Consider the following 25,532-nt stretch of genomic DNA (forward strand, 5'->3'; position numbering starts at 1 on the left):
CAGGTCCATAGTTAGTAGCTAGTGTTGGGGAACGTAGTAATTTCAAAATTTTCCTACGCACACGCAAGATCATGGTGATGCATAGCAACGAGAGGGAGAGTGTTGTCCACGTACCCTCGTAGACCGAAAGCGGAAGCGTTAGAACAACGCGGTTGATGTAGTCGTACGTCTTCACGATCCGACCGATCCAAGTACCGAACGCACGGCACCTCCGAGTTCAGCACACGTTCAGCTCGATGACGTCCCGCGAACTCCGATCCAGCAGAGCTTCACGGGAGAGTTCTGTCAGCACGACGGCGTGGTGACGGTCATGATGTTGCTACCGACGTAAGGCTTCGCCTAAGCACCGCTACGATATGACCGAGGTGGAATATGGTGGAGGGGGGCACCACACACGGCTGGGAGAGATCAACTGATCAACTTGTGTGTCTAGAGGTGCCCCCTGCCCCTGTATATAAAGGAGCAAGGGGGGAGGCCGGCCGGCCCTCTATGGGCGCGCCAGGAGGAGTCCTCCTCCTAGTAGGAGCAGGACTCTCCTTTCCTAGTACTAGGAGGAGGAAAGGAAGGAGGAGAAGGAGAAGGAAGGAAAAGGAGGAAAGGAGGGCCGGCCCCCTAGTCCAATTCGGTTTGGGCTAGGGGGGCGCGCGCCCTGCCTCCTCTCTTCCACCACTTGGCCCATGAGGCCCATTACTTCTTCCTCGTATTTCCGTAACTCCCCGGTACCCCCGAAAATACCCGAATCACTCGGAACCTTTCTGATGTCCGAATATAGTCGTCCAAATATTGATCTTTACGTCTCGACCATTTCGAGACTCCTCGTCATGTCCCCGTTCTCATCCGGGACTCCGAACTACCTTCGGTACATCAAATCTCATAAACTCATAATACAATCGTCACCGAAACTTTAAGCGTGCGGACCCTACGGGTTCGAGAACTATGTAGACATGACCGAGACATGTCTCCGGTCAATAACCAATAGCGGAACCTGGATGCTCATATTGGCTCCCACATATTCTACGAAGATCTTTATCGGTCAGACCGCATAACAACATACGTTGTTCCCTTTGTCATCGGTATGTTACTTGCCCGAGATTCGATCGTCGATATCTCAATACCTAGTTCAATCTCATTACCGGCAAGTCTCTTTACTCGTTCTGTAATACATCATTCCGCAACTAACTCATTAGTTGCAATGCTTGCAAGGCTTAAATGATGTGCATTACCGAGAGGGCCCAGAGATACCTCTCCGACAATCGGAGTGACAAATCCTAATCTCGAAATACGCCAACCCAACAAGTACCTTTGGAGACACCTGTAGAGCACCTTTATAATCACCCAGTTGGTTGTGACGTTTGGTAGCACACAAAGTGTTCCTCTGGTAAACGGGAGTTGCATAATCTCATAGTCATAGGAACATGTATAAGTCATGAAGAAAGCAATAGCAACAAACTAAACGATCAAGTGCTATGCTAACGGAATGGGTCAAGTCAATCACATCATTCTCCTAATGATGTGATCTCGTTAATCAAATGACAACTCATGTCTATGGTTAGGAAACATAACCATCTTTGATCAACGAGCTAGTCAAGTAGAGGCATACTAGTGACACTCTGTTTGTCTATGTATTCACACATGTATTATGTTTCTGGTTAATACAATTCTAGCATGAATAATAAACATTTATCATGATATAAGGACATAAAAATATCTTTATTATTGCCTTTAGGGCATATTTCCTTCAATCTCCCACTTGCACTAGAGTCAATAATCTAGTTCACATCGCCATGTGATTTAATACCAATAGTTCACATCACCATGTGATTAACACCCATAGTTCACATCGACATGTGACCAACACCCAAAGGGTTTACTAGAGTCAATAATCTAGTTCACATCGCTATGTGATTAACACCCAAAGAGTACTGAGGTGTGATCATGTTTTGCTTGTGAGAGAAGTTTAGTCAACGGGTCTGCCACATTCAGATCCGTAAGTATTTTGCAAATTTCTATGTCAACAATGCTCTGCATAGAGCTACTCTAGCTAATTGCTCCCACTTTCAATATGTATCCAGATTGAGATTTAGAGTCATCTGGATCAGTGTCAAAATTTGCATCGACGTAACCCTTTACGACAAACCTTTTGTCACTTCCATAATAGAGAAACATATCCTTATTCCACTAAGGATAATTTTGACCAATGTCCAGTGATCTACTCCTAGATCACTATTGTACTCCTTTGCCAAACTCAGGGCAGGGTATACAATAGGTCTGGTACACAGCATGGCATACTTTATAGAACCTATGGCTGAGGCATAGGGAATGACTTTCATTCTCTCTCTATCTTCTGCCGTGGTCGGGTTTTGAGTCTTACTCAACTTCACACCTTGTAACACAGGCAAGAACTCCTTCTTTGACTGTTCCATTTTGAACTACTTCAAAATCTTGTCAAGGTATGTACTCATTGAAAAACTTATCAAGCGTCTTGATCTATCTCTATAGATCTTGATGCTCAATATGTAAGCAGCTTCACCGAGGTCTTTCTTTGAAAAAACTCCTTTCAAACATTCCTTTATGCTTTGCAGAATAATTCTACATCATCTCCGATCAACAATATGTCATACATATACTTATCAGAAATGATGTAGTGCTCCCACTCACTTTCTTGTAAATACAGGCTTCACCGCAAGTCTGTATAAAACTATATGCTTTGATCAACTTATCAAAGCGTATATTCCAACTCCGAGATGCTTGCACCAGTCCATAGATGGATCGCTGGAGCTTGCATATTTTGTTAGTACCTTTAGGATCGACAAAACCTTCTGGTTGCATCATATACAACTCTTCTTTAATAAATCCTATTAAGGAATGCAGTTTTGTTTATCCATTTGCCAGATTTCATAAAATGCGGCAATAGCTAACATGATTCGGACAGACTTAAGCATAGATACGAGTGAGAAATTCTCATCGTGGTCAACACCTTGAACTTATCGAAAACCTTTTTGTGACAATTCTAGCTTTGTAGATAGTAACACTACTATCAGCGTCCGTCTTCCTCTTGAAGATCCATTTAATCTCAATGGCTCGCCGATCTTTGGGCAAGTCAATCAAAGTCCATACTTTATTCTTATACATGGATCTCATCTCAGATTTCATGGCCTCAAGCCATTTCGCGGAATCTGGGCTCATCATCGCTTCCTCATAGTTCGTAGGTTCGTCATGGTCAAGTAACATGACCTCCAGAACAGGATTACCGTACCACTCTGGTGCGGATCTCACTCTAGTTTACCTACGAGGTTCAGTAGTAACTTGATCTGAAGTTACATGATCATCATCATTAGCTTCCTCACTAATTGGTGTAGTAGTCATAGGAACAGATTTCTGTGATGAACTACTTTCCAATAAGGGAGTAGGTACAGTTACCTCATCAAGTTCTACTTTTCTCCCACTCACTTCTTTCGAGAGAAACTCCTTCTCTAGAAAGGATCCATTCGCAGCAATGAAAATCTTGCCTTCGGATCTGTGATAGAAGGTGTACCCAACATTTTCTTTTGGGTATCCTATGAAGACGCACTTCTCCGATTTAGGTTTGAGCTTATCAGGTTGAAACTTTTTCACATAAGCATTGCAACCTCAAACTTTAAGAAACGACAACTTAGGTTTCTTGCCAAACCATAGTTCATATGGTGTCGTCTCAACGGATTTAGATGGTGCCCTATTTAACGTGAATGTAGCTGCCTCTAATGCATAACCTCAAAACTATAGTGGTTAATCGGTAAGAAACATCATAGATTGCACTATATCCAATAATAGTATGGTTATGACGTTCGGACACACCATTATGTTGTGGTGTTCCAGGTGGCACGATTTTGTGAAACTATTCCACATTGTTGAAGACCAAACTCGTAACTCAAATATTTGTCTCAGCGATCAGATCGTAGAAACTTTATTTTCTTGTCACGATGATTTTCCACTTCACTCTGAAGTTTTTGAACTTTTCAAATGTTTCAGACTTATGTTTCATCAAGTAGATATACCCATATCTGCTCAAATCATCTGTGAAGGTCAGAAAATAACGATACCCGCCGCGAGCCTCAACATTCATCGGACTGCATACATCAGTATGTATTATTTCCAATAAGTCAGTTGCTTGCTCCATTGTTCCAGAGAACAGAGTCTTAGTCATCTTGCCCATGAGGCACGGTTCGCAAGCATCAACTGATTCATAATCAAGTGATTCCAAAAGCCCATCAGCATGGATTTTCTTCATGCGCTTTACACCAATATGACCTAAACGGCAGTGCCACAAATAAGTTGCACTATCATTATTAACTTTGCATCTTTTGGCTTCAATATTATGAGAATGTGTATCACCACAATCGAGATCCAACAAACCATTTTCATTGGGTGTATGACCATAGAAGGTTTTATTCATGTAAACAGAACAACAATTTATTCTCTTACTTAAATGAATAACCGTATTGCAATAAACATGATCAAATCATATTCATGCTCAACGCAAACACCAAATAACACTTATTTAGGTTCAACACTAATCCCGAAAGTATAGGGAGTGTGCGATGATGATCATATCAATCTTGGAACCACTTCCAACACACATCGTCACTTCACCCTTAACTAGTCTCTGTTCATTCTGCAACTCCCGTTTCGAGTTACTACTCTTAGCAACTGAACCAGTATCAAATACCGAGGGGTTGCTACGAACACTAGTAAAATACACATCAATAATCTGTATATCAAATATACCTTTGTTCACTTTGCCATCCTTCTTATCCGCCAAATACTTGGGGCAGTTCCGCTTCCAGTGACCAGTCCCTTTGCAGTAGAAGCACTTAGTCTCAGGCTTAGGACCAGACTTGGGCTTCTTCACTTGAGCAGCAACTTGCTTGCCGTTCTTCTTGAAGTTCCCTTTCTTTCCCTTTGCCCTTTTCTTGAAACTAGTGGTCTTGTTAATCATCAACACTTGATGCTCTTTCTTGATTTCTACCTTCATCGATTTCATCATCATGAAAAGCTCGGGAATCGTTTTCATCATCCCTTGCATACTATAGTTCATCACGAAGTTCTACTAACTTGGTGATGGTGACTAGAGAATTCTGTCAATCACTATTTTATCTGGAAGATTAACTCCCACTTGATTCAAGCGATTGTAGTACCCAGACAATCTGAACACATGCTCACTGCTTGAGCTATTCTCCTCCATCTTTTAGCTATAGAACTTGTTGGAGACTTCATATCTCTCAACTCGGGTATTTGCTTGAAATATTAACTTCAACTCCTGGAACATCCATATGATCCATGACGTTCAAAACGTCTTTGAAGTCCCGATTCTAAGCTGTTAAGCATGGTGCACTAAACTATCAAGTAGTCATCATATTGAGCTAGCCAAACGTTCATGACGTCTGCATCTGCTCCTGCAATAGGTCTGTCACCTAGCGGTGCATTAAGGACATAATTCTTCTGTGCAGCAATGAGGATAAACCTCAGATCACGGATCCAATCCGCATCATTGCTACTAACATCTTTCAACTTAGTTTTCTCTAGGAACATATCAAAAATAAAACAGGGGAGCTAAACGCGAGCTATTGATCTACAACATAGATATGCTAATACTACCAGGACTAAGTTCATGATAAATTTAAGTTCAATTAATCATATTACTTAAGAACTCCCACTTAGAAAGACATCCCTCTAATCTTCTAAGTGATCACGTGATCCAAATCAACTAAACCATAACCGATCATCACGTGAAATGGAGTAGTTTTCAATGGTGAACATCACTATGTTGATCATATCTACTATATGATTCACGCTCGACCTTTCAGTCTCAGTGTTCCGAGGCCATATCTGCATATGCTAGGCTCGTCAAGTTTAACCTGAGTATTCTGCGTGTGCAAAACTGGCTTGCACCCGTTGTAGATGGACGTAGAGCTTATCACACCCGATCATCACGTGGTGTCTGGGCACGACGAACTTTGGCAACGGTGCATACTCAGGGAGAACACTTTTATCTTGAAATTTAGTGAGAGATCATCTTATAATGCTACCGTCAATTAAAGCAAGATAAGATGCATAAAAGATAAACATCACATGCAATCAAAATATGTGACATGATATGGCCATCATCATCTTGTGCCTTTGATCTCCATCTCCAAAACATCGTCATGATTTCCATCGTCACCGGCATGACACCATGATCTCCATCATCTTGATCTATATCAATGTGTCGTCACATGGTCGTCTCGCCAACTATTGCTCTTGCAACTATTGCTATCGCATAGCGATAATTGTAAAGCAATTATTTGGCGCTTGCATCTTATGCAATAAAGAGACAACCATAAGGCTTCTGTCAGTTGCCGATAACTTCAACAAAACATGATCATCTTATACAACAACTTATATCTCATCACGTCTTGACCATATCACATCACAACATACCCTGCCAAAACAAGTTAGACGTCCTCTACTTTGTTGTTGCAAGTTTTACGTGGCTGCTACGGGCTGAGCAAGAACCGTTCTTACCTACGCATCAAAACCACAACGATAGTTTGTCAAGTTAGTGATGTTTTAACCTTCTCAAGGACCGGGCGTAGTCACACTCGGTTCAACTATAGTTGGAGAAACTGACACCCGCTAGTCACCTGTGGGCATAGCATGGCGGTAAAACCAGTCTCGCGTAAGCATACGCGTAATGTCGGTTCGGGCCGCTTCATCCAACAATATCGCCGAACCAAAGTGTGACATGCTGGTAAGCAGTATGACTTATATCACCCACAACTCACTTGTGTTCTACTCATGCATATGACATCTACGCATAAAACCTGGCTCGGATGCCACTGTGGGGGAACGTAGTAATTTCAAAATTTTCCTACGCACACGCAAAATCATGGTGATGCATAGCAACGAGAGGGAGAGTGTTGTCCACGTACCCTCGTAGACCGAAAGCGGAAGCGTTAGCACAACACGGTTGATGTAGTCGTATGTCTTCACGATCCGACCGATCCAAGTACCGAACGCACGACACCTCCGAGTTCAGCACACGTTCAGCTCAATGACGTCCAGCGAGCTCCGATCCAGCAGAGCTTCATGGGAGAGTTCCGTCAGCACGACAGCGTGGTGACGGTGATGATGTTGCTACCGACGCAGGGATTCGCCTAAGCACCGCTACGATATGACCGAGGTGGAATATGGTGGAGGGGGGCACCGCACACGGCTGGGAGAGATCAACTGATCAACTTGTGGGTCTAGAGGTGCCCCCCTGCCCCTGTATATAAAGGAGCAAGGGGGGAGGCCGGCCGGCCCTCTATGGGCGCGCCAGGAGGAGTCCTCCTCCTCCTAGTAGGAGTAGGACTTCCCTTTCCTACTCCTAATAGGAGGAGGAAAGGAAGGAGGAGAAGGAGAAGGAAGGAGAAGGAGGAAAAGGAGGAAAGGGGGGCCGGCCCCCTAGTCCAATTCGGTTTGGGCTAGGGGGCCGCACGCCCTGCCTCCTCTCTTCCACCACTTGGCCCATGAGGCCCATTACAACTTCCTCGTATTCCCGTAACTCTTCGGTACCCCCGAAAATACCCGAATCACTCGGAACCTTTCCGATGTCCGAATATAGTCGTCCAATATATCGATCTTTACGTCTCGACCATTTCGAGACTCCTCGTCATGTCCCCGATCTCATCTGGGACTCCGAACTACCTTCGGTACATCAAATCACATAAACTCATAATACAATCGTCACCGAAACTTTAAGCGTGCGGACCCTACGGGTTCGAGAACTATGTAGACATGACCGAGACATGTCTCCGGTCAATAACCAATAGCGGAACCTGGATGCTCATATTGGCTCCCACATATTCTACGAAGATCTTTATCGGTCAGACCGCATAACAACATACGTTGTTCCCTTTGTCATCGGTATGTTACTTGCCCGAGATTCGATCGTCGGTATCTCAATACCTAGTTCAATCTCGTTACCGGCAAGTCTCTTTACTCGTTCCGTAATACATCATCCCACAACTAACTCATTAGTTGCAATGCTTGCAAGGCTTAAGTGATGTGCATTACCGAGAGGGCCCAGAGATACCTCTCCGACAATCGGAGTGACAAATCCTAATCTCGAAATACGCCAACCCAACAAGTACCTTCGGAGACACCTGTAGAGCACCTTTATAATCACCCAGTTACGTTGTGACGTTTGGTAGCACACAAAGTGTTCCTCTGGTAAACGGGAGTTGCATAATCTCATAGTCATAGGAACATGTATAAGTCATGAAGAAAGCAATAGCAACAAACTAAACGATCAAGTGCTATGCTAACGGAATGGGTCAAGTCAATCACATCATTCTCCTAATGATGTGATCTTGTTAATCAAATGACAACTCATGTCTATGGTTAGGAAACATAACCATCTTTGATCAATGAGCTAGTCAAGTAGAGGTATACTAGTGACACTCTGTTTGTCTATGTATTCACACATGTATTATGTTTCCGGTTAATAAAATTCTAGCATGAATAATAAACATTTATCATGATATAAGGAAATAAATAATAACTTTATTATTACCTCTAGGTCATATTTCCTTCAGTTAGATGGCTTCTTCTCTCTTTTTGGATCTCAATACAATGTTCTCCCCCTCTCTTGTGGAGATCTATTCGATGTAATCTTCTTTTTGCGGTGTGTTTGTTGAGACCGATGAATTGTGGGTTTATGATCAAGTCTATCTATGAATAATATTTGAATCTTCTCTGAATTCTTTTATGTATGATTGGTTATCTTTGCAAGTCCCTTCGAATTATCAGTTTGGTTTGGCCTATTAGATTGATCTTTCTTGCAATGGGAGAAGTGCTTAGATTTGGGTTCAATCTTGCGGTATCCTTTCCCGGTGACAGTAAGGGCAGCAAGGCACGTATTGTATTGTTGCCATCGAGGATAACAAGATGGGGTTTTCTTCATATTGCATGAGTCTATCCCTCTACATCATGTCATCTTTCTTAAGGCGTTACTCTGTTTTTAACTTAATACTCTAGATGCACGCTAGATAGCGGTCGATGAGTGGAGTAATAGTAGTAGATGCAGGCAGGAGTCGGTCTACTTGTCTCGGACGTGATGCCTATATACACGATCATACCTAGATATTCTCATAACTATGCTCAATTCTGTCAATTGCTCAACAGTAATTTGTTCACCCACCGTAGAATACTTATGCTCTCGAGAGAAGCCACTAGTGAAACATATGGCCCCCGGGTCTATCTTTATCATATTAATCTCCTACTACTTAGTTATTTACTTTGCCATTTACTTTGCCTTTATTTTACTTTGCATCTTTATCATAAAAATACCAAAAATATTATCTTATCATATCTATCAGATCTCACTCTCGTAAGTGGCCCTATAGGGATTGAGAACCCCTATTTGCGTTGGTTGCGAGGATTTATTTGTTTTGTGCAGGTACGAGGGACTCGCGCGTAGCCTCCTACTGGATTGATACCTTGGTTCTCAAAAACTGAGGGAAATACTTACGCTACTTTGCTGAATTTTAATAATTGTTTTCGTGAACCGAAAGTTTCTGGAAATTACAGCAAGATCAAATAATTATCATCCAAGAAGATCCTATAGGTTTAACTTGGCACAAACACTAATTAAAAGATAAAACCACATCTAAACAGAAGGTAGATGGATTATTTATTCCTAAATAGAAAAAAGCAAAAAAACTAAAATGAAATTGGGTTGCCTCCCAACAAGCGCTATCGTTTAACGCCCCTAGCTAGGCATAAAAGCAAGGATAGATCTAGGTATTGCCGTCTTTGGTAGGCAACCCATAAGTGGCTCTAATGATAGATTCATATGGTAATTTTATTTTCTTTCTAGGGAAGTGTTCCATGCCCTTTTTTAACAGAAATTGGAATCTAATATTCCCTTCCTTCATATCAATAATTGCACCAATCGTTCTAAGGAAAGGTCTACCAAGAATAATAGGGCAAGAAGGATTGCAATCAATATCAAGAACGATAAAATCTACGGGCACATAATTCCTATTTGCAACAATAAGAACATCATTAATTCTTCCCATGGGTTTCTTAATAGTGGAATCCGCAAGGTGCAAGTTTAGAGAGCAATCATCAAAATCGCGGAAATCTAGTAAATCACACAAAGTTTTGGGAATAGTGGAAACACTAGCACCCAAATCACATAACGCATAAAATTCATGATCCTTAATCTTAATTTCAATAGTTGGTTCCCACTCATCATAAAATTTTCTAGGGATAGAAACTTCCAACTCAAGTTTTTCTTCATAAGATTGTATCAAGGCATCAACGATATGTTTGGTAAACGCTTTATTTTGACTATAAGCATGAGGAGAATTTAGCACGGATTACAACAAGGAAATACAATTAATTAAATAGAAACTTTCATAATTAAATCCCTTGAAATCCAATATAGTGGGTTTAGCAACATCTAGGGTTTTATTCTTTTCAATCCCACTTTTATCAATTTCATCATCAAGATCTAAATACTCTGAATTTTTGGAACGCCTTCTAGGTAAAGGTGGATCATATTCAGTTTCATCAAGATTCATATTGCAAAACAAAGATTTAATGGGGACACATCAATAACTTTTAGATCTTCATCTTGATTTTCATAGGAATTGGAAGAACACGCTTTAATAAAGGCATCTTTTGTAGCACGCATCCTAGCGGTTCTTTCCTTGTGCTCATCAATGGAAATTCTCATGGCTTTGAGAGACTCATTGATATCATGCTTAGGAGGAATAGATCTAATCTTTAAAGAATCAACATCAAGAGAAATTCTATCAACGTTCCTAGCCAATTCATCAACTTTAAGCAATTTCTCTTCAAGCAAAGCATTAAAATTCTTTTGTGAATTCATAAACTCTTTAACACTAGTCTCAAATTCAGAGGGCATCTTATTAAAATTTCCATAAGAGTTGTTGTAGGAATTTCCATAATTATTAGAAGGATTACTAGGATAAGGCCTAGGATTAAAATTCCCTCTATACGCGTTGTTACCAAAATTATTCCTACCAACAAAATTCACATCCATAGATTCATTATTATTCTCAATCAAAGTAGACAAAGGCATATCATTAGGATCAGAAGAAACACTCTTAGTAGCAAATAATTTCATAAGTTCATCCATCTTTCCACTCAAAACATTAATTTCTTTTATCGCATGCACTTTTTTATTAGTAGATCTTTCAGTGTGCCATTGAGAATAACTAACCATAATATTATCTAGGAGTTTAGTAGCATCTCTTAAAGAGATTTCCATAAAAGTGCCTCCCGCGGCCGAATCTAAAAGATTTCTAGAAGCAAAATTCAATCGGGCATAAAATTTTTGTATGATCATCCATAAATTTAAACCATGAGTAGGACAATTATGTATCATTAATTTCATTCTCTCCCAAGCTTGTGCAACATGTTCATGATCAAGTTGCTTAAAATTCATAATATCATTCCTAAGAGAGATGATCTTAGCGGGAGGAAAATACTTAGAGATAAAAGCATCTTTGCACTTGTTCCAAGAATCAATACTATTTTTAGGTAAAGACGAAAACCAAGCTTTAGCACGATCTCTAAGTGAAAAAGGAAATAACTTCAATTTAACAATATCATTATCGACATCTTTCTTCTTTTGCATATCACATAAATCAACAAAGCTATTCAGATGAGTAGTGGCATCTTCACTAGGAAGGCTGGCGCATTGATCTTTCATAACAAGATTCAACAAAGCGGTATTGATTTCACAAGATTCAGTATTGGTAAGAGGAGCAATCGGAGTGCTAAGGAAATCATTATTGTTGGTATTGGTAAAGTCACACAATTTGGTATTATCTTGAGCCATCGTGACAGACAAGCAATCCAACACACGAGCAAATAAAAAGCAAGCGAGAAAAAGGCAAACGAAAAAGAGAGGGCGAATAAAACGGCAAGGGTGAAGTGGGGGAGAGGAAAACGAGAGGCAAATGGCAAATAATATAATGCGAGAGATAAGGAATTGTGATGGGTACTTGGTATGTTGACTTTTTCGTAGACTCCCCGGCAACGGCGCCAGAAATTCTTCTTGCTACCTCTTGAGCACTGCGTTGGATTTCCTTGAAGAGGAAAGGGTGATGCAGCAGAGTAGAGTAAGTATTTCCCTCAGTTTTTGAGAACCAAGGTATCAATCCAGTAGGAGGCTATGCGCGAGTCCCTCGTACCTACACAAAACAAATAGCTCAACGCAACCAACGCGATTAGGGGTTGTCAAGCCCTTCACGGTCACTTACGAGAGTGAGATCTGATAGAGATGATAGATAATATTTTTGGTATTTTTGATATAAAGATGCAAAGTAAAATAAAAGGGAAAGTAAAAAAGCAAAGCAATAATAAAGTGATTGGAGATTGATATGATGAGAATAGACCCGGGGGCCATAGATTTCACTAGTGGCTTCTCTCAAGAGCATAAGTATTTCTACGGTGGGTGAACAAATTACTGTTGAGCAATTGACACAATTGAGCATAGTTATGAGAATATCTAGGTATGATCATGTATATAGGCATCACGTCCGAGACAAGTAGACCGACTCCTGCCTGCATCTACTACTATTACTCCACTCATCGACCGCTATCCAGCATGCATCTAGAGTATTAAGTTCAAGAAAACAGAGTAACGCCTTAAGCAAGATGACATGATGTAGAGGAATAAATTCATGCAATATGATAAATACCCCATCTTGTTATCCTCGATGGCAACAATACAATACGTGCCTTGCTGCCCCTACTGTCACTGGGAAAGGACACCGCAAGATTGAACCCAAAGCTAAGCACTTCTCCCATTGCAAGAAAAACCAATCTACTAGGCCAAACCAAACTGATAATTCGAAGAGACTTGCAAAGATAACCAATCATACATAAAAGAATTCAGAGAAGATTCAAATATTGCTCATAGATAATCTTGATCATAAACCCACAATTCATCGGTATCAACAAACACACCGCAAAAAGAAGATTACATCGAATAGATCTCCACGAGAGAGGGGGAGAATATTGTATTGAGATCCAAAAAGAGAGAAGAAGACATCTAGCTACTAACTATGGACCCGAAGGTCTGAGGTAAACTACTCACACTTCATCTGAGGGGCTATGGTGATGATGTAGAAGCCCTCCGTGGTGGATTCCCCTTCCGGCGGAGCTCCGGAACAGGCCCCAAGATGGGATCTCGTGGGTACAGAAGGTTGCGGCGGTGGAATTAGGTTTTTGGCTTCGTATCTGATCGTTTGTGGGTGCGTAGGTATTTATAGGAGGAAGGAGCACGTCGGTGGAGCTTCGAGGGGCCCACGAGGCAGGGGGGCGCGCCCTACACCCTCGTGACCGCATCTCTTCTTTCTTGACGGAGGGTCCAAGTCTCCTAGATCATATTTGTTGAGAAAATCACGTTCCGGAAGGTTTCATTCCATTTGGACTCCGTTTGATTCCATTTCTTCGACACACTGAAATAGGCAAAAAAAACAGCAATTCTGGGCTAGGCCTCCGGTTAATAGGTTAGTCCCAAAAGTAATATAAAAGTGAAAAATAAAGCTCAATATGGTCCAAAACAGTAGATAATATAGCATGGAGCAATCAAAAATTATAGATACGTTGGAGACGTATCAGCTGCATCAACAAACGGCACAAAGGGCTACCGCCTTGCTTGAGCAACCTCGTCGAGTTTCCACTCCAGCCACGACTTCCGCGATGCATCGACCGTTACGACTGTGGGGGTGCCCGTCGGCTTGCCTTTGGATTCTTCTTCAGTCTCACCGTCTGCGTCGCTACCGTTGTGACTGCGGGGGGTGTTGAGTAACGTGATTGTATTGGATACATAGGATAGACTAGGAAAGTATTCTGGCTTGTCTTGTACTCCAAGTAGATCATGTACTCCTATATATATGCCCACGAGGCTCAAACAATACAACGAACTATTCCACCAAATCCCTTTCTCCCTTCTAACATTTCCAACATTAGGTTAGTTTTTTTTTTTAGGGTAACATTAGGTTAGTTGCCAGTCTTTTTTGGATGGCTACCAGTTTCTTTTTTCCTTTTTTTGTTTGAGAATACCAGTTTCTTTTTCCAGGAGAATGGTAACGGCATTCGGTATACTTGGGCCGCATGGGAACGGGATACCCTACCACTCCTTTCTAGCCCATCAAGGCAGGTAACTCTCCAGCGGGTTCTCGCGCCACGCAACACCCTCGTCAGTCGTCCCTTCCCCACACGAGCACTGCAATTCTGGAACCGCCTGTTCTCCCTTGCCACCGGAGAACTGCTAAATTCGCTCGACACCGTCGAAGAAGATGGAGCAGGCGACATCGATCTCGTCTTCCTCCCATGAACCTGGTTCGTTCCTGCCCCCCGTCTCCGTTTTGGTAGGAAATAGAGAAATTAAGCTTCTCCGTCCGATGCATGGAGGCGCGCAGTTCATCACGATCTGTGTTCTTACCTTTTCTTTTTTCTTTTCTTTTTTGGCGGGAAGATCTGTGTTCTTACTATTCATGTGACGTTTCTACTGAAGCGCCGGCGCCGGATGAGAATGAGATGGGGATGGAGCAGGTCCTGGCGGATCTGCAGGCGCTCAAGGGGCTCTACGGCCTGCTTCACAGGGCCCCCCAGCCAAATGAAAATGTAAGATTGCTTGAAGATCGATCAGCATGTTTTACTGCCTAAACAACCATTGCTTCTTTCAACAAGTCTTCTTCAACTGCGTCCGTCGATGCGTGCATTTTAAATTTCTGGATTTGCTAACTCTCGGTTGATCGATCATGACTTTCTTAATCATATTGTTTTTGAATTTCAATAGCAAATGCTGTTTTTCCCCCTCTTAACAAATTATTACAGCAAGCTGAATGTTTTCTTAGATTCATATGAACAAAGTTGTAAACTAGACTGGGAAATAAGATGTTCTCAGTCCGCTGAGATGATACTATATTGTTCTGCAACAAATTATTACAATAATATGAACTTTTTCTTTAAATCTGCATGAATAAATTGAGAAATGAGATTTGTTTTTATTGCCTTCAGACGTGTTTGGCTACCAAAGATTAGGAAGAACATAACATAACATAATGGAAAATGGTGGTTCTATTCCAAATTAGTGCATTATAAGTCTTTTTTTTGCATGAGAAACAAATTTCCACGCCAAAGGCGAAAAAAATGAGCTGTTGCCTTTGTTTCAAAAGAAATGAGAGGTTTGCTATTTCTAAGGCAAACTAATACCAAAATGCCATTGTGAGGTTTACTGTTGTTGTGTGCTAGTTTTAGTTGCTTATTTGTAAAGTTCAACATGATTTTCAAACTGTATGCCCATCCAATTTTAAAAGGATAAAAAAATAAAAATATGATATCGTCGGATTAGAAATGGACACTCTCAAGAAATAAATGGGAATGGTTTTTCTACCCCTTGTCCTTGCTCGGAGATTCGTCCCACATTTTTCCGAGTTATGTTGATGTTTGCCTTGTTTGCTTGTTTCGTAGCGTATCATAAACGTTACACCGTTGAAGAGTGAAAATTTGTGCTTCTGTCAGATCCTCCCTATCTTTTGATCGAGCTTGTATAGGTTCATACTGCCTGCTAGGACCGATAGTACTATACTGTCTGGGATGGAGTCAGGGCCTTTGTCACCCCTAGGAGTCGTCTAGCAGAAATTTGTTTCTGGGTGGGGTAGAAGAACTAGGAATCACAGATCTCTGCCTTTAAGGTTGAGATGAATCGATCTCGTTCGACGGAACGAAAACACCTCATATGTCGAATTCCAGAAAACCAGCAAGAGGTTCCCCTCTCTTTGATCCCGAGGGCCGAGCGACAACCTCGACCAGAGCTGAAGTTTCGTCATATTTTGATCAAGTTCCATGGGATTTTCCCTTATTTTAGAAGTATATCGTAATGTTTCATTGTATATTATCAAAAATAGTTGCACGAAATATCCAACACATCGAACAGTAGATGAAAAATGCCGCCCACGGTAGATAAACGTTTCTTCGAAACTAACATGATAGTAATTGCCAATATACAAGAAAACTTCAGGCATCTTAGTTTCGTTTACATTTTCAGTTGCAACTCTAATTTAAACTCAACATTGTTGCAGTTGAACGAGGCATCAAGAGATATGTTAATGAAGATGCTAGACAACGCTACTCAGCAGACTCTCCTAAGACAGGCAAAGGTAATAATACATTTGCAGTAGTAATTATATATTGCCTTCTTGGGCAAATGCTGATAAGCAGAGCGATCGCTCGTCTGTACGCTTGCAGCTGCTGTCAGGCCCCCTGATGTCTCCTGCTGTGGAGAGGAAGCTCTCGATCCAACCAGGCCGCCGGACAAGCGGCAACGCCGAGCATCGCCTGAAGCCGACCGCGTCGCCCAGCCCCAGCCTCTGCGCCAGCCAGATGTCCCGGAGGCTGAAGCCGCAGAGCTCGGCGAGAAGCCGGGACGCCCGCAGCGTGTACGACGACCATCGCCGCCGCGAGAGGGACGGTCGTCTCCTTGCTCGCGTCGACTCCGGCCGCTCGTCAAGAACCGCGATGCCGCAGCTCCATCAGAGGACTCCGGATCAGCGCCTTTCCCGCCTCGCCTCCAACCGTTCGTCCAGGGTCGCCGAGCCGCGGCTCCATCCGAGCACTCCGGAGCAGCGCCTTTCCCGCGTCGACTCCAACCGCTCGTCCAGGGTCGCCGAGCCACGGCTCCGTCCGAGCACTCGGCCGGAGCAGCACCTTTCCCGCCTCGCCTCCAACCGTTCGTCCAGGGTCGCCGAGCCACGGCTCCGTCCGAGCACTCCGGAGCAGCGCCTTTCCCGCGTCGCCTCCAACCGTTCGTCCAGGGTCGCCGAGCCACGGCGCGGCGTGGCGAGCGGCAACGCTCCGCGCGCCGACCGCAGCGACAGGCATAGCAGGCTGCGCGGGAGCTCTGGACGTGGTGATCGTTCGTCGTCACCGTCGTCGTCGTCCTCGCCAGAGCGGAGCAACAGGCGCCGCTCCGTGTCCCGCGCGCCCTCGTCGCATGGTCGCGCCACGGTGCGAGGAGTGGGGGCGTATGGCTCCTCGACGCGTCGTTACAGCGGGAGGCTGGAGTCTGGGTTGTCCATGGGCGTGAGGTCACGCCGCGGCTCCGAGCGGGCCGGACGCGGCGCGGCCACGCCGAGGCGATCGTCGTCGAGCAGTGGCGAGGCGGCCACGATAAGCAGCCGCATCAGGCCGACCCGGGAACTCACAGAGCGCCGCGTACACGAATCTGAAGAAAGCGGAGAACGGAGCCTTCGGCGGCGACAGAGGAAGGAAGGTGCCGTCGGTGGCAGCACTAGCATGGGCTGGTCAAGCCGTCGGCCGCGGCGAGCGCTGGACCCAATCACCTCCGGCAGCACGTACAGCAGCAGCTCGTCAGCTGCCGCTAGCCCGTCTCCCTCCGCCAGCCCCACGGCGCCAACATCAACATCGGCCCCTTCAGCTTCTTCCTACTCCTCGTCGGCGTCGGCGTCAGCGCCGCGGCGAGGCAGTGCGCTGCCGGAGCACAAATTCAAGGAGGCGTCGAGCGCGTCAAGAAGTCGCCGGCGCCGGGAACGACAGGAGAGAAGGGAAGGGCGGCTACGAATGTTCAAGGAGAAGCTGGCGCTGGTGTTCCACCACCGCCATGACCATCACCACCACCACCACATCGGTGGCGGTGGCGGGCGCTCCGGCAGCCCCGTGCCCAGGCGCGACCGCCGCGGCAACAACAGCAAGTCGCCGTGGAGCTACCTCGGCGGCATGTTCCACCGCAGCATTGGCCACGACGCAAAGAAAAGCCACGACGCAAAGGAAAACCACGGCGCAAAGAAAAACCACGACGCAAAGGAAAACCAGGACGCAAAGAAGAAGACCACGAGCCGGACGGTGGTGCCGGTGCCGGCGCCGGCGAAGAAGCGCGGCGGGGGGCAAGCGCAGTCGCTGTTCGGCGCGCTGGTGAAGCACAAGTTGGGAGCGCGGAAGGCACCGGCGCGAGCTCCGACGGCGCGCGCGGGTACCCAGAGCAGGATGCAGGTCAATCACTGGTGGCAACTGCTGAGGCAACAGCACGGCCAGGCACAGCGTACCGGCAGGGCACGTCGTCGTTTAAGACAAGGGAAAGCACCGTAGTTTTGTGCGCCTGGATCTGCAAGCACTCTCGTGCAGCATGTACTACAATGTGTGTTCAATTTGTTTGCTTTGCTTTAGTTGAGAAGTTGACCTGTTGGCCGGAGAGCCACGATGCCGAGTCCGGATTTACTAGGCCGCTGCCTCGATTCTCTGCTGTTTTGTTTAGACTTCCGATAGAATTAACTGCGAGCCGAACGCTGCGCCTCAAATAACGGGAAAGCCAGCTCCTTCATTGGCCATGCACGGGCGCTGCATGCGCGTGTGAAGCCTCGAGCGTGGGGCGAGGCACACCGGTTGGCTAGCTTCCTTCCGATTTCACCGGCCGGGATTAATTACAGACAATTACTGATAGCGCATTCAGTGACACCTAAATCCTGCCAATCCTGCCGTCCGGCCCTTTAAACCCGGACGGAGGTAGTATGTTCTTACAATTAATTTGTCCTTGCATTGAGGGTAGACAATAAAATCTGAGAATACAAATGATAAATGCCACATGTTACTCTCTTCTTTTCGGTTTATAGGGCTTATCTTAAAATTTTAATTTTTTCATTTTATAAGGCTAAATTTGGTTGTTTTCCATCACATGTTCAGATTCCAAGGTGCATTAAATCATTGCATGCAAGTATTAAGAGAAAATTGACCAATGCATGTACTTTATGCATGCATGCATTGCAATTTATGCATTGATAAACATAATTTTTTGAGGAAAACAAGTGCATTAATTAGGTGCTTTTGCAAACTACAAAAAGTAGTCCACCATTCATCATCTACCTTGATTGGTGAGATTTTTGAATTGAGCCATATAAACCGAAAATGAGGGAGTAGGTGCGTGACACTTTGGCCCAAACATTTTTTGATGGCAATTCCAGTAACTCAAGGATAGCAAATTTCAATGATACACGGAAAGTTTCTGTCAAAAACTGAAGCACGAAAGTTGCCATGCTTGCCATCCTCGCGTAACTAAACTTACCATAGCAAAGGACGGTGGTGCTAAAAAGTCGTCGATGAGCCGCTGCTGAGATCCAACCACTGTGCTGCAACCAAGGTGTTGCTTGAGGGCGGTGCAAGCTTGCTAGCTATCGCCAGCGAAGGTGCTCACCGGTGCGGGTTGGCCTGCATAGGTCGTTGGGGTTTGCAACATTGCCTATGTTGCAGTGCAACATGCCCCGGTTGCACGAGTGGTGTTTGGAGAGTCATGCAAGCTGGAGGTGACCGCAACATGATCCATGTTGCAATTGGTGACCAATGACCCATGTGTTTTTGCACTCATTCAAGGTGACCCCAACATGGTCCATGTTGTAATGGATAACTGCCACATGGTCCGTGTTTGTGATGATGCGATGGCTACACGAAACAAATATAACGATGCATGACCCCAAACGATCTATGCCAAAGATTAGTCGACTTGCGTGGTCCCTAAATTTCAGGAACCCTCTTACGAATGAAGACATACATGAGATTCATGGAAAGCCTGAGGCGGAGATGCGCCTGCTCGTAGGTCAATGGCGGACATGAGGCGACCAACTTCCTGCTAGACCAAGAGAAGAAAAGAGCTCTCTATCTTGAAGTATCTTTCACCCTTTGAAATGGGGTGAGGGTTCCCCAATTTATAAAAAAATGGAAGAAGACTATAATTTAGCCCTTTGGGCTACAACATAAAATGAGAAGCATCATGATTCTCTTTACTGTTGATCCTAAAGGCAGCATGAGTGAGGCGATCCTTACACTAAACATAGCCTGCCCGGTAACTGAGCATAACATAAAACCCAACACGCTTGTTCAGAAGGTGTATTAAGGGAATGTTTGCAATATATGTCAATGGTATATTTGATTTTATGGAACATGGATATATGAAATAATAATATAAAAACAAAAAATTCATACTATGATTTATTGTGTTTGATTGATTGTTGTAAAATATTTGAAATTGCATAACAGGACAAGCATGTTTGCATATCAAGGTGACCTTTTTCTCATGTATGTTGCATGCTGAGGTGGTACATTTGCATGTTGAGAGAAATATGTTAGTGTGGGGTGGCTATTTAGATATTAAGATTAACATGAAATTAAACTTAAGTAAAAAGGCATGCCAAATATATGGAAACAATCCAAACAAAGGCCAATAATTTGGACATGACCAAAATATTGGTAGGTAAGTTTATCACCATCCAAACATATCCTAAGAATAAAACACTACCAATGAACATACAATGGCAGATCCAATAGCCTATAGCTGCATTACGATTTGAATCAGGATGCATTTCCTGCATCCAAATACTTTCCAGCGTCTAAAAGTCATGCATTCAAAAGCTTTCGAGCATCTGAAGCACTCCATTTTTACAAACCCATTTCTGTTGTCAGAACAACATAGCTTGCCAAAGCTCACCATGGATTAAAAACTTATTTACTATTATGAATAATATATCTCACATAAAAAAATACATATACTGATAGCCATACAAGGGAGAGACAAAAAGGGCGGAAATCGACAAAATTTATGAACTAATCACCAAAGGTTTAGCAAGTAGTATCAGACATGGCTGCTGCTGAACTGTAGCAGCTTATTTCCAAGACAACAAGGAATTACAGCTGGAAGTGGCAAAAGCCATTTCTTATAATACCTCCCAAAGAAATGAACAGATAGTACAAAGTTGCCATCATATGCAGGGCTGACTCATCAACCTTTAGTTCTTCACAGTGGTGACGTGCCTCAGAAGCATCTGAATCACCTCTGGAGAGATGTTTGCTGCCTGCTGCTTGAGCTGCTCAATCTTTACGTTTGTCTCTTGCTCAAGGCGTTTGACGTTTGCGCCAGAGTCACCGCTGGTCTGGAAGTGGAAATGATCAGAAGCCCTGTTATTATCTTATATAAACGAACAGATTGAATGTGCAGATGCGCGGTACATACCTCGGTGAGCTTCCTCTGGAAATCAGCCTCCATTTGTGCACGGTACTCAGCTATTTCTCTCTCAGCCTCTTCTTTGGCTTGCCTAAGCCTCGCCGTTTTAGCTGACAGAGACATCAGATTTCAGTTCATAGACAGAAGTAGATAGGAGTAATTTAATTTCAGCTTCGCAGTGAACAATAATATTCATAGAAGTTCAAATATTTCTATGGTACTCCCTCCGCTCCTAAGTATGTCTTTTTAGAGATTCCAATGCGGACTACATACGGAGCAAAATGAGTGAGTCTACACTCTAAAATATGTCTATATATATCCGTATGTAGTCCTTATTGAAATCTCTAAAAAGACTTATATTTAGGCCCCGGAACCCAAAGACTTTGATAACCGTAACAGATTTTGCCAACTCAACAATGCAATGCAAACATTTCACTTTCTGTACCCAACAAAAGAAAAGATGACATGGCCTATCAAGTAAGAAAGACAACATTACCACGCAAAGAGTTACACAACGCTAGCAACCATGCTCTGTGCTACAAACCAGATGATGATCTCATAACTCACAATGGAACAACATCTATCATGACTTTAAAGTTCACTTAGTATAGCAGACAAGACATAGCAAATACTCTCTCCGTTCCCTAAAATAAAACCTCTTAGCCATTTCAAAATATTGATTACATACATACTAAAATGAGTGAACATACATACTAAAATGTGTCTAGATACATACGAATCAGGAAAAAGCTAAAAGGCCTTGTGTTCATTAGAAAATGACATTAGATCATGACAAATCCTACAAAAATCGGTGAATGCATCAAAATATAAGTATCCACTGTAGCAAACAGAGCAGACCCTCACAGACTTCATAATGTTCTCACTCCACAATATTATGCTTGATAAATAATTAATTAAGCCAAAAAATAAGAAATTTACCAGCCCTAGCAGCATTTACAATTTGCTGAGCTTCTTGCTCTGCAGCAAGCAATTGCTGGATTCCACTCGGGCGCCTGCTTGAGTCCATGTTTGGGCTGCAGAATGAAGAACAATAATCAACGAAATGCAAATGGGTATGCAATATTGTTACATGGTTAGGAGTCCTAAAACACAGAATGTCACATAACATCCCAAAACTCCTAACAAAAGGGAAGCCTATAGCACTATCCATGCTGTAACCACCTGCAGTTTTACGGACAGAGATAGCTGGAAGAAAAATCGCACAAATCTGCTACTCAGAATACCAAATATCAACATTAGCTGGAGCTACAAAACTACCACAGAAGGCAGTATTTCGCTTCAAGCGGCTTAAACATTCATACGCAATTGCCTGATTCCAGGGCCTGACTACCTTGGAGCAACAAACTAATCAGGTCAATTTAGCGTACATAGCAACAGCCACTGCAGAATAGTTGGATCTACCCAGGCAGGTCTACACAAGCTTACAAGCCAGCTAGATGCCCACACATTACGGACCGCTACCTCAAACTGCAAATCCAGATCAGATCAGCTAAGATCCAGCAACAGAGGCCAGCTACTTGACAAATCAGCGATCCCCGAACACCCTTTGCTTATCCTCAATCGACCGGATCATCAAACAAACAGCGCCCAAATTGCAATAGCGTGAGCGAGCAGGATCGAATCGACGAAACGACCCGGCATCAAGCGCGGCCGATTCCGGCCCAGATCCGCCCAGATCGACGCGACGGGAAAAGAAATCAACGGAAAATCCCCCTGCGGGGAGGCGGATCGAGCTCGTACCTGACGGAGAGAGGCGAGACGACTCGAATCACGTGGAAGACGAGAAGGATCCGTGGGGAAAAGCTATCCTCTGCTGCTCCTCTCGCCGTCGTGGCCCCGACCTTTCCAGACTATTTATTACGGCCGCGCAATTGTATCGTTGTCTTGTGCCGAGCAGGGCCGGGCCGGGCCGGCCGTTTCAGATCCACTCGGTTACGAATTGGGCCTGTTAGCACTAATAAGGCCCAGAGGCGCGGGCAGCAAATAATAATATCTCTTCTCCCAAACCCCCAATCAAAACCCCATCCATTCCGGTTCCACCTCCTCCGCTCGTCTCCTACTCTCCCGCCATGGCCACCGCAGCGCGCGCCGTCGCCGCCGCCGCGCGCCCGGCGCGGCCGGTGCTCCAGCCGCGGCGCCTCCCGTGCCCATCCGCTCGCCCCGCGCGGCCTCGCGTCGGCCGCGCCGTCCGCTGCATGGCGCGGCGGCCCGACGCCTCGTACTCGCCGCTGCGGCCGGGGCAGGGCGGGGACCGCGCGCCCACGGAGATGGCGCCGCTGTTCCCCGGCTGCGACTACGAGCACTGGCTCATCGTCATGGACAAGCCCGGCGGCGAGGGCGCCACCAAGCACCAGATGATCGACTGCTACATCCAGACCCTCGCCAAGGTCGTGGGCAGGTAATCCGCGCGCGTTTGGCTCGATTTCTATCCGTCCCTACCGTGGGTGTTTCGCGGAATGAGGCTAATTTTGGTTTTGTTGTTGGTCGCCGGTGTAGCGAGGAGGAGTCGAAGAAGAGGATCTACAACGTGTCCTGTGAGCGCTACTTTGGGTTTGGGTGCGAGATTGACGAGGAAACGTCCAACAAGCTGGAAGGTATACATCAGCGAAATGCAAACTTTTTTCCATATTTAAGCACACATTGTGATAATTGGATATGAGTGCCATCTTAGGTTTCAGTTTCCAGTTGATGTACAGTCGTATTTCAGTATTCTGTTGTCTAGTTTAATAACATGATTAACACACCCTTTTGCTAACTGCGGGTCAAAACATTTCAAGTGCAAAATGTGTGAATGCCAAGGTCCAAGGATTACATAATACTGAGAAAAGGGCAAGTTGTAACATGCTCATGTTTGTCCCATATTAGTAGAGACTGAATTGTGCTGCACTATTGCAATCTGTGATCCTTTGGTGATGGGTATATTGGTTCATGGACATTGTTTTTTGTTCATGGGTATGCTACTGCACTTTTACCTTCGTTGATGGTGTATCAGGGATTTGATTTCTTGATATTTTGATTCTAGAAGGTTTATTATGTGAAATGTGCTGTAACAGCCTTATGTTTGGCATATACTACTTGTTTGTGGAATGTTCAGTAGCTAATCTGAAGAGAAAGTTTGCTATTGACTAGTGAGTACAGCTTCAGTGTTATGGTATTTATATACTTATCTGCATATGTACATTTGTTTAATGTCAGTAGCTAATATTCAGAGATATTTTGCTGTTGGATATCTGGTGGTTTCATAACCGTTGTTTGTGTTTTCAATATACAGGCCTCCCGGGTGTTCTTTTTGTGCTTCCGGATTCCTATGTTGATGCTGAGAACAAGGACTATGGTGGTAAGATTATTGCTTATGTTCTCTCTATTCCATTGTTTTGGCGTATTTTTCGAATTTTATGCTAGCTGTTGGTAGGCCATACTTTATGATTGTCCTTGAAGTAGAATTGGTCAATCAGATTTGTGATACCTTAATCCAAATGACTTGATTCTACTTAATGAGCCACTATCAGTTCTGTGCATTGATGTGCTCACTGCACAGTTTGATTCAATATACTCCCTCCGTAGATACATTCGTATGTAGACAAATCTAAGACAAGCTTTTTTGGACGGAGGTAATAGTTACTACATTACATGATTGAGGAAACCTTATTTAGGAGTATAAAGGTGCATTAATTTATTAGTCAGTGTTAAGGTTATAGTCCTTAAATGATCCTTTTGGAAAGACTGATCCTTCAAACATGATTTGCATGGCTTTCTATTCAAGGGTTTATACCATCCTCAGACTGTTCACATGCCTCCTGAGCCGTTAATTGTACAAGTGCAATTGATCCTTTCAGACCTGAAGTATATACTACACCTATGCATACTTCTGTTCTCCATGAAGAACATTTCTCACAAATGTGATCATATTTGTCCCGGATTTTCATCACGCTGCCCTTCTTTGCAGCCGAGTTATTTGTGAACGGAGAGATCGTCCAACGATCACCGGAAAGGCAGAGAAGGGTGGAGCCGGTGCCTCAGAGAGCTCAAGATAGACCGCGTTACAGCGACCGGACTCGCTATGTGAAGAGGAGGGAGAACCAGGCCTACCAACGGTGACATGTCCCCGTCGGTGTACCGCACAAGTGGCCCACTGCTATCGCTCCTTGCCCTAGATATAGCAACTGCTCCACGCCCGAAATGCCCCTCGTCGTCTTTGCTGCATTGTAGCCTCGCCATATCTGGGCGTTTATTTTCTTCACGAACTGTAGGTTAAGGACTGCATGTACTACTGTGAGTGACTTGTTCCGTTGTTTTGGTAACGGTATCTTGGTTTGCGGCGGAAAGAAAAAAAAAGTTCATGTGTTTGGAGCTCTGAGATTATTTTCACTCGTGATGATGAATCCTCCCTACCCTGTTTCAGCTCCATTAATTCGCCCTCTGTAACAAGCGTAGGTAGTAGCAGCACTGCAGCAGGGAG

At 44.1% G+C, this 25,532-nt stretch overlaps 3 protein-coding genes across 4 annotated transcripts; 2 read left to right on the forward strand and 1 right to left on the reverse strand.

The window, feature by feature from the left end:
- Window positions 1-14,204: 14,204 nt before the first annotated feature.
- Window positions 14,205-18,153, forward strand: LOC123191865 (serine/arginine repetitive matrix protein 1-like). The gene is made up of 4 exons (XM_044604437.1): window positions 14,205-14,385; window positions 14,522-14,670; window positions 16,131-16,208; window positions 16,297-18,153. The coding sequence occupies exons 1-4, from the start codon at window positions 14,343-14,345 to the stop codon at window positions 18,151-18,153; spliced, it is 2,127 nt and encodes a 708-aa protein (XP_044460372.1). The 5' UTR covers window positions 14,205-14,342.
- Window positions 18,154-20,541: 2,388 nt separating this feature from the next.
- On the reverse strand, window positions 20,542-23,012 carry LOC123190289 (V-type proton ATPase subunit G1). 2 transcript variants are annotated; one of them, XM_044602903.1, is made up of 4 exons: window positions 22,814-23,012; window positions 21,992-22,086; window positions 21,062-21,162; window positions 20,542-20,981 (listed from the first exon to the last, which is right to left on the reverse strand). In XM_044602903.1, the coding sequence occupies exons 2-4, from the start codon at window positions 22,077-22,079 to the stop codon at window positions 20,838-20,840; spliced, it is 333 nt and encodes a 110-aa protein (XP_044458838.1). In that variant the 5' UTR covers window positions 22,080-22,086; window positions 22,814-23,012; the 3' UTR covers window positions 20,542-20,837. The 2 variants fall into 2 exon arrangements, with proteins under 2 accessions (XP_044458838.1, XP_044458839.1); XM_044602904.1 differs by lacking the exon at window positions 22,814-23,012 and adding an exon at window positions 22,535-22,744.
- A 72-nt stretch (window positions 23,013-23,084) lies between these two features.
- Window positions 23,085-25,430, forward strand: LOC123190288 (multiple organellar RNA editing factor 2, chloroplastic). Its single transcript, XM_044602902.1, has 4 exons — window positions 23,085-23,471; window positions 23,570-23,667; window positions 24,345-24,410; window positions 25,020-25,430. Exons 1-4 carry the CDS (start codon window positions 23,143-23,145, stop codon window positions 25,169-25,171), a joined length of 645 nt encoding a protein of 214 aa, XP_044458837.1. The 5' UTR covers window positions 23,085-23,142; the 3' UTR covers window positions 25,172-25,430.
- Window positions 25,431-25,532: the final 102 nt, after the last annotated feature.

Source organism: Triticum aestivum, chromosome 2A (genome assembly GCF_018294505.1).
Source record: "Triticum aestivum cultivar Chinese Spring chromosome 2A, IWGSC CS RefSeq v2.1, whole genome shotgun sequence".
NCBI lineage: Eukaryota > Viridiplantae > Streptophyta > Magnoliopsida > Poales > Poaceae > Triticum > Triticum aestivum.

Bases quoted from the DNA above. Each gene is read 5' to 3' on its own strand.
- LOC123190288 (XM_044602902.1), top strand. From the start codon at position 23,143: ATGGCCACCGCAGCGCGCGCCGTCGCCGCCGCCGCGCGCCCGGCGCGG. The intron at 23,668-24,344 runs GTATACATCAGC...TTCAATATACAG, and splicing joins AACGTCCAACAAGCTGGAAG to GCCTCCCGGGTGTTCTTTTT. The intron at 24,411-25,019 runs GTAAGATTATTG...CCTTCTTTGCAG, and splicing joins TGAGAACAAGGACTATGGTG to CCGAGTTATTTGTGAACGGA.
- LOC123190289 (XM_044602903.1), bottom strand. From the start codon at position 22,079: ATGGACTCAAGCAGGCGCCCGAGTGGAATCCAGCAATTGCTTGCTGCA. The intron at 21,163-21,991 runs GTAAATTTCTTA...TGTCTCTGTCAG, and splicing joins TGTAAATGCTGCTAGGGCTG to CTAAAACGGCGAGGCTTAGG. The intron at 20,982-21,061 runs GTATGTACCGCG...TTCCACTTCCAG, and splicing joins TCCAGAGGAAGCTCACCGAG to ACCAGCGGTGACTCTGGCGC.
- LOC123191865 (XM_044604437.1), top strand. From the start codon at position 14,343: ATGGAGCAGGCGACATCGATCTCGTCTTCCTCCCATGAACCTG. The intron at 14,386-14,521 runs GTTCGTTCCTGC...TTTGGCGGGAAG, and splicing joins GTCTTCCTCCCATGAACCTG to ATCTGTGTTCTTACTATTCA. The intron at 14,671-16,130 runs GTAAGATTGCTT...ACATTGTTGCAG, and splicing joins CCCCCCAGCCAAATGAAAAT to TTGAACGAGGCATCAAGAGA.